This window comes from Oikopleura dioica, chromosome 1 (genome assembly GCF_907165135.1).
Source record: "Oikopleura dioica chromosome 1, OKI2018_I68_1.0, whole genome shotgun sequence".
In the NCBI taxonomy this organism is placed as follows: domain Eukaryota; kingdom Metazoa; phylum Chordata; class Appendicularia; order Copelata; family Oikopleuridae; genus Oikopleura; species Oikopleura dioica.
This window is the reverse complement of record NC_137291.1, coordinates 4,304,689-4,312,723: the sequence shown is the minus strand read 5'-3', so window position 1 is coordinate 4,312,723 and position 8,035 is coordinate 4,304,689. Positions and strand designations below refer to the sequence as shown.

General features: G+C 43.4%; 2 protein-coding genes across 2 annotated transcripts; both read left to right on the top strand.

Moving 5' to 3' along the window:
• The first annotated feature begins 263 nt into the window (after positions 1-263).
• On the top strand, positions 264-2,756 carry LOC145705931 (uncharacterized). The gene is made up of 3 exons (XM_081783437.1): positions 264-489; positions 616-1,403; positions 2,451-2,756. The coding sequence occupies exons 1-3, from the start codon at positions 396-398 to the stop codon at positions 2,673-2,675; spliced, it is 1,107 nt and encodes a 368-aa protein (XP_081639563.1). The 5' UTR covers positions 264-395; the 3' UTR covers positions 2,676-2,756.
• An 81-nt stretch (positions 2,757-2,837) lies between these two features.
• LOC145711670 (uncharacterized) lies at positions 2,838-6,558 on the top strand. Its single transcript, XM_081789358.1, has 11 exons — positions 2,838-3,604; positions 3,645-4,359; positions 4,430-4,567; positions 4,616-4,672; positions 4,876-5,040; positions 5,083-5,470; positions 5,512-5,630; positions 5,676-5,758; positions 5,804-6,018; positions 6,056-6,292; positions 6,332-6,558. The coding sequence occupies exons 1-11, from the start codon at positions 3,314-3,316 to the stop codon at positions 6,456-6,458; spliced, it is 2,535 nt and encodes an 844-aa protein (XP_081645484.1). The 5' UTR covers positions 2,838-3,313; the 3' UTR covers positions 6,459-6,558.
• Positions 6,559-8,035: the final 1,477 nt, after the last annotated feature.

Here is an 8,035-nt window from a genome sequence, read left to right as displayed (position 1 = left end):
TTGGGACAAGATTTTAAGTAATACAGTAAAACGACTATATGACAGTAAATTGAATTTACCGAACCACAAAATTGGTGGTTATTAAATAATAATGAAAAAAAATCGAGTTTACGATTAAAAATTTGAGTTTAAAATAAAAATCCCGTGCTGTTAAAATTCTAGAATTTTCTTTCGAGAATCTTCCATTCTAGAAAATTCCGCAGAGTCTGGCGCAGACATTCATTTCTTTAGTGATAAATTGTCTTCTCTGTGAGCGCGCCCCCGCATTCTTCGCGTAGGCTCGTGCCAGATCTCTCCTGTTTTCGTCAGACGCGTTTGATTTTTATTTCCGCGCCACTCCCGGCCTCAGTCTTTCACTTTTCGAACCAGAAAAAAAGAGAGAAAAACGCGAAAAAATGAGCGACGTGGAAAATCAAGCGACTGAGAAGTCGAAGCTGAATGAAACTCCATCTGATAACTCTGGATGTTACACCAAAGAAGAGCTTTTAGGTAAGAAATTGAGAATTGTCTGCACTACCGCGGCTTTTATATTCTTTCTCGGAGCTCAGCGCGGCTTCTCTATCTAAAAGAAATTGCAATTCTGAACATAAGACTCCACTAAAATCACTCTTTTAGAGCTCTCGGATACTCCTGGCTGGAACATGGCTCGTCGAGTTCTCCTGCTTCTCTTCTGGATCTCCTGGTTCGGCATGATCGCCTGGTCGGTCCTCATCGTCGTCCAGGCTCCGAAATGCAAGCCCGAGCCCGTCCAAGCTTCTTTCACTCAAGGCGCTCTCGGGCAGCTCGATTGCTCAAAGAACACCTCTGATCTCGTCCAAGCCGTCAAAGATCTCGAACACGGAAAGTTCCAAGGCATTGTTCTCTCTCTCTGCCCTGCTGGAAGCGAGGAGAAAATTGGTGAAGTCCTCGGCGCCGCCAACGCCAAAAATATTAAAATGATCACTTCCATCGACGCCGCCGACTTGGACTCTTACGATTACTCGCTCAAGAACTCCACTTCTTCTGGCGTCATTTTGCTCAACGTCGATTCCGCCCTCACTCTTGCTAACATCCCGAAAGATTTCGACGTCTTTGTTCAGTCATCCGACGCCGGAATCACCGTCGCCGGGGACCACTACTGGTTCAAGTCGGTCAACTCCATCAGCTCCGCAAAATCCTGGCTCGCCGAAACCGTCGGTGCCTACAATCAAACCGAGCCAACTCCTGGGGTTGAGAAATGGGCAATCGATTCTGACGCCGCTACGAAAGAAACGCTCTGGATCGCAGAAGACTTTAACTCTGTCGCTCAAGTTGCTTTGACCGGTGCTCTTCCTGGTGGATTCGTTTTCCCAGTCGAGATGAAGGATAAGTTTGGAGAGCTTTCTTCGATTCGTGGTCAGCAAATTCCTCTTCGCGCTATTTCTGTAAGTACAAGACTATCAATATTTTTTGCTATATGTTTTGAATTCAAGAAGCCCCTTGCGGCTTGCGTTACAAAATGAAAATACTCAACGCAACCAGGGTCTCGAAAAATTGGATGTGGGGCGGTTGTTAGGGCGCCCCCTCTCGCTCTCAACATCGGCGCGCTCGTTGTTCACTTTCAAAAACAATTTGGGCTGGATGTTTGAAATATAGGCTCGCGCCAAAGGGAAAGTAACGCTGTAGGAATATGCAAAAATGTTCAAATTCAGTGAAACTTAGACTTAGAATATGTAAAACTTAGAATATGTAAAAATTATTTTGAGATTCGGGGCAATTAGCTATTTATGATTGACAGATCACAAAATACACGTTCAAGTAACTAGCACATTTTGGACGTAATAGTTGCCCATGAATTCGATATTCTTTGCAAACAGGTAGCTTACCACTTCCAACTGTTTTGTTTAGATCACCCGGTGATTTTTGTTACAGTAGGTCAGAGTGTGCACCCACTGAGATTATGGGGCCTTTCGATGCCCCGGGGAGCGCGCAAAGCACTAGCGCACTGCCACTTACACTCATTCATATATACACCGCGTCTACCTGATAAAATCCCAAACTAGGCAGCTGGGGTAATCTGAAATATTTTCTTCTGAGTGTTTCTTGGATTTTTCATGAAAATACCGATTTAAAACTAAGATTATAAAGATATCTAAAAATTATTTGGATAATAACATCTTTTTTCGCAAATCAGATATGATATTTTAATCATTTACTTGGAAGGGCGACGTAGGGTACTTATTTGTTTATTTCTATGAGGCGAGGACCGCGTACTTGTTGGTGAACAACCGAGCGCCCGTTGTTAACAATCGCCTCCCGTTGCGCACAACTGTCCGCGGAGGGTGGCGCAACATCCAGCCCACCGTTGTTTTCTCGCGCAAACATCTAGGGCGCGGGGGTTGAAAGCGAGAGGGGGCGCCAAAACAACCGCCGCGCATCCAATTTTTCGAGACCCTGAACGCAACGCCTTCTCCTTTATTTCATTTCTTCAGGGTTCTGAGATCACCTGGTTTGGCGACGACGCCGGCTTCTCCCGAAAATTCGACCTCCACCCCGTTGTCGATTCCATTTTCAACCTTGGCGCTGGTCAACTTGATTTGACTTCTGTCCGCGGCGCTTTTGCTGGAACTCGTGCGCGACTCTACCCAGCTGGAGAAGCTGATGATCAGATTCTTGCTGCTGGCGATGCTCGAATTTACTCTGTTTCCGAAGAGTGATCATTCTTCTGTTTTGACCTTTTTCTGATTTTTTTCTGAATTTCATCTGTTTTTCTTTTAATTAAATTTCGGCAACTAAAATCGTCCTCTTGTTCCTCTTTTCTTTGCATGTCCGCAGAAAAAAAAACGCATGAAAAATCGTTAGAATGGACGATCGAAGGAGGTCGACGATGTGCGGCTTCAAGACGCAAATTATTTGGTCGCCAAGCGATCCACGTCTTTTCGCGACGATGGAGGTTGCTGATATGCGCCATGTGCTCAGGTTTTATCATCTCGTTCCAGTTGAAAATACTCCCGAACGGAAAACGCACGCGTTGCCGCCAGAAAGGATCAGGGCTCCAAGAAAGTAGTTAAGGTCCTCTGGTCTACCATTGCCGCAGAATAAAAGTGCCAGTCACAGTGACTGCTGTAGTCAATAGCGAGCCCTTGAAAGAACAGAATTCATCAGTCCGATAACGCTTCCCTTTCCGTCAGAAAATGCTGTCTGGGTCAATTCGATCAAAAATAAACACACGATTCTGGTAGATGACAAAACGAAAGAGAAAGAAAACACGATACGAATCATCACTTTTTCAATCGTCGACGGCAGAATTGAATATGAATCTCCACTGGCGAATTTGCCCGAAAGAAGCGCGAACATGACCATTTCAGTGATGACCTTCAATCAAGAAACGAATCAGCTTCTCTGCGCTGGAAAACAGGCTCGCGGAACTCTGAGCTGCTTCATTTCTACCGAAAAGAAAAAGTTCGAGGACAAGCAACCGCTCCACATTGACGACCAAAACGGGGCAGACATCATCGACGCGGTCTTGAAGTCCAAAGATCATGTTTTTCTGTCGATGGCGTCGGAGAAACCAATGATCGTTTTCGTCAAGAATGACAACATGCGAAGAGCAAGAAGTTATATCAAAACTGGTTTCACTCCACAGGTATTTTTTTCAACAGAATATCTTTTTGCCTACTTTCTAGGGCATGTCTTTTTCCCCAGCAAACCAAACGCTCGCCACTTTTGGCCTAGACAACGGTTTCACCCAGCTGAAGATCTACGATACTCGTGGACTAGACAACTACGATGCGTACAGTCGTGATTTGGATCCGGTCTTCAAGCACACTTACAACGACACGCCAAAGGTCCAAATCCATCAGATAATTTTCTCGCGCTACAGACCGGAACTTCTCGCAAGCCTGACGACGACTTTGATGGGCGACTCGAGAGACGTGAAGCTCGTCGTTCAAGAATTCCACCGCGATAATAACAAGTACCGCGACAGGAACAAACAAGACAGCCAAGTCGAAGGGCCAACGACGATTTTTCACAAAACTGATCACACGACCATCAATCTCCCTTCACTCACTGCGATCGGCTCTGCCCACTGCTTCAGATGGTGTCCAACGCAAATGAAAATAATCTGCTGGGAGCGAAACGAAATGCCAACGCTTCATCCTGTTCACGAACATCAAGTGCCTGTTATCTCGCCAATAACAGGGGATATTCTCGTTGGTGGGGCAAAAGGAATCATTACTTTTCAAGCGACGGATGAGAGGATGGAGCGATTTCGTGCGAGACTCAAGCTGAAATATGGTCATTTGCTGGCGAAAAATATGTATAAAGAGTTAGGCAAAGGGTTGAATTTGACTTATCTTGGGGACACCCTTATTTATGCATGGAAACTTGCTCGGAATGGTTTAAGGTTTGATTTTACGGGTCATAAGGGTGTCGCTATGTTTATTTTCCGAAAATAACCCTCGAAAAGCCGCCAAAGCCGCAGAAAAGATCCGAAACTACTCCTCGATCCCGGATGTAACATCAGATCCTCGAAGAGAGCGTGATTTCGCTCAAATATGGAAATATCTCATTCGCACGAAAAAAGCGGACATTGAATATTACAAAAGTAAGCATATAATTTTACCTTTTCATCCTTTTTAGGCGGAAAATAAAGAGCAGGAGGAATCGGAGGAGCCGATTCCCCGGCGCCAGCCCTCGAATTCCAGAGGAGGTAGTATAAAAATGCTTGAATCTGACGATTCCCCTAAATTTCAAGTGATATGAAATTTCGGAAAAATAATATGAAAAGGAAAATTAGAAATAACGGCTTACAAAAAAGTGACTTTGATTCAATGGATTATGCTGTAGAATCTTTAATTGAAGAGCTAATTCAATAATCACTAATTTGAGCGTCTTTTTACGAGTCTTTTTCAGAGTATCACCTGAACAGGAATCGAATAACGACGGGAATCGCTGGAACGCTGATGAATAAATACAGAACGGGGATGAAGGAGGAATCGGAGACGACAGAGGGCTACTGGCAGAAGTCAAGAGACGATGACACATGCATTTTTACGTCGAGAGTCTACACCTCCGATCGTAAGTTAAAGAGTTCATTCCTCAATAAATAAATATTGCCAGCTCGGAGACGAGTAATCGAGCTTTGTGGCTACTACGACCCTTTGTACCACACGCCGAAAGAAATCTCCAACAAGATTGACGAGTTACTTCTTGAAAATCCAACCAAAGCGGCGGCGTACGCCCTCTTTTGCCGCCAAAAGTGGCGCGCGATTCAAATCCTCAAGGACCAGCGCCAGGAGAAGATGACCTACATCGTTCTGGCTATTTCAGGCTTCAATAATAACTTCGGATCGGATTGGCATCAGGAAGTTGATGAGCTGCTGAATTCAAGATCAGAAGCGAACGATCCTTATGTTCGGGCGATGCTGGGCTTTTTGGTTGAAGAATATGGCGAATATGCGTATCCGAAGAAAGTACTGAATTTGGCTGGATTAGATGTCGATCTCAAGTAAGCGCGGGTTGAAAAGTTTGGTAAAATCAATGATCTAGGATAGCTTTCGCAGCGATTTATCTTTCGGATGATATTCTTCCTCGTTATCTGCGAACCTTGGCGACAGAACTTGACAATCAAAAGTCGTTGATGGCAGTTGCCTTGTCTGGATTCGAAGGTAAGCCTCTCATCTCGATATTTTTATGTTGATATGCATTCATAGATGTTGATGATGCACGGATCTTTGATGGATTTGAGATTCTTTACGATTATTATCAAACGATTCCGGATATCCTCTCCCTTCAGGTATAGTCAACACACTTAGAATTTATGACATTTATGGTCTTTTAGACGATCATTTACATCATCTTCCATGGCTACAGTTATTCGGCCTTCAACTGCTCGAAACGACGAGAGAATCTGTTCACCGAATGGACGGAAGACTACACTCAAATTCTTCAAGACAATCAGCTTTACAACGATCGTTGCGAGTTCGAACACGTCCTTTACAAAATCATCCACAATCCTGACGAGAAAAATGGCCACAGAAAGCACCCTCTTCATAGGTAAAATAAACTGATGATCCTCTTCTTCATGTTTTAGCACAATGTACGAGCTATGCCAGTTTTGCAAGAAGCCGATCAGCGATCTGTCAAAAGGAGAAAGATCAAAAAGTCGCGGAAGAAACCCTCCCAACGCGACAGAATGCATGTGCCAGAATAATGACTACACTGCTGGCGCGCTGGATAGAAGGGTCTGTTCGATTTGTCAGTTTCTTGTGACGCAGACGAGTGAGACTCCGCCAATTCGAGCTTTTGGGCAAGCGCATTATCAGAAAAGGTTTCTGCATTCTTGAAAGCCCTATTTACCGATATTTAGCCATCGTTGCGACTGGGTACTGTGCCTCTCCTGCGGCCACGGTGGCCACACTCCCTGCCTCAAAGCCTGGTTCATGACCTCGGAATACTGTCCTTTCGACGCCTGCAAATGCATCTGCAAAACATGAATTCCCGAAAACTGACGAATTTTCAAAAAACTTTTCAAAGCTGCCCCAAACTTCTTCAACTTTCATTTTCTCACAGTTCACAAAAAATACATTCAAATCCAACTTATTTTATTTATTACTTTTTAGTGATAAATCAAGCGCTTCTAAAATTTCCTCGTTGAACTTTTTGTCTTCTGTTTCTTTGAATTCGTGGATCTGGTGAGCAGGAAAAGGCATCGGAATCGGAACAGGGATCGGAATCGGGATGAATCGGACGCCAGAAATGAAGTTGGGAAGAGTTATCTTTCTTTGTTGATTTTCGTCTGGCCGTGGAAGCGGAAGAATTCGACTTGAAGGGGGGATTCTTGTAGAGGGAAGTTGTGGTTTTGGTAGATTTCTGATAATCGAAGGGTTGTGAAGGAACTTCCTCGGCCTTTTTCGCTCCCTCAAGTTTCAATTATCCACTTTTTTATGAAGAGTCTTTTTAAAAAAACTACGATCTTTACCTTTTTTGAATTTTGTCATTTGAAGCATCAATATTTCTTGAGAACGATCTCTTTTTAATTTCTATCCCGAACTTCGTCTTTTTAAACTCGGCCCTTCTCGAACTATTGAAACAGCTCTCAGTGCAAAATTTTCCAAAATTTTCAAAATCCTCAAAAGCGATTCCGCACCAGTCGCATTTTCTCTCCTGCTCGATTTCTTCTTGATTTTCAATCTCTATCAGGTCCTCATCTGCGCGCTCGATTTTGACGGTAATAGATTCTTCGCTTTCCGACATTGCTTGAAAGTGAAATTCTTATGTTTTTGCTCTTTGAAGAAAAGGGAGACCGAGGAGAGCGCGGGGGAGATATCCGATTTCGGCTTACAGAGCTGAAATTTCATACCGCGCGTGTATCTCCTCGGCTTCCTTCTTTTATCACGCGAGTTTTCTTATTTTCGGAGTCGACTTTTTTCTATCTGTTTAAAACATATCTTTTGCAAGTTTAAGAGATAAAATAGCACTTCGAAGTTTATTTCAATTATTGAGCAAAGAAATGTTTCGCAGCGGTTAGGTTTCTCTTTTCCGATGCCAGAAACAAAAGAAACCAAGAGCCAGGAGAGCTAAAAGCACGGCAGAAATAAATCCAATCATGCGCCAAGAAGAGCCATCTGTGGACACGACTGACCCTTCTAAAGTTCAGAGCAAATTCTAATTCTTTCCTCGGCAATTTTTGAACTTTTTCTTGGCCATTGAGGAATATACTGCAGCAGTTTGGCTCATCCAGAAGTTCGTTACATGTGTCAATTTGTGACTCAGCGTAGTTCGAATGATCCCTGTAGTGGATAATCTTGTAGCAAGCTGTAAAGATCTGGCTTATACAAAATTCTCTTCCGACGTTGCTCTCCACACAACTGTTTGAAAAAATCAGGAGGAAAAGAATTCTGTTTAGCACAAATTTCATCCAATTCATAAGTTTTTTTATCGTCTAGTGATTTTGTGCATTTGAATTTGACTGTCTTGATTCAAATTTGTTTCTTTGCTTTATGCTTTCCAAATGTCTCGAAATTTCCTCAGTTCAGAGGGCTTGATTAGTTATCGATTGAAAATTTTAATT

Excerpts from the sequence above, each read along its gene's own strand:
- LOC145705931 (XM_081783437.1), top strand. The coding sequence starts at position 396 with ATGAGCGACGTGGAAAATCAAGCGACTGAGAAGTCGAAGCTGAATGAA. Across the intron at positions 490-615 it reads CACCAAAGAAGAGCTTTTAG|AGCTCTCGGATACTCCTGGC; the intron begins GTAAGAAATTGA and ends TCACTCTTTTAG. Across the intron at positions 1,404-2,450 it reads TTCCTCTTCGCGCTATTTCT|GGTTCTGAGATCACCTGGTT; the intron begins GTAAGTACAAGA and ends TCATTTCTTCAG.
- LOC145711670 (XM_081789358.1), top strand. The coding sequence starts at position 3,314 with ATGACCATTTCAGTGATGACCTTCAATCAAGAAACGAATCAGCTTCTC. Across the intron at positions 3,605-3,644 it reads AAACTGGTTTCACTCCACAG|GGCATGTCTTTTTCCCCAGC; the intron begins GTATTTTTTTCA and ends CCTACTTTCTAG. Across the intron at positions 4,568-4,615 it reads GGACATTGAATATTACAAAA|AGCAGGAGGAATCGGAGGAG; the intron begins GTAAGCATATAA and ends CGGAAAATAAAG.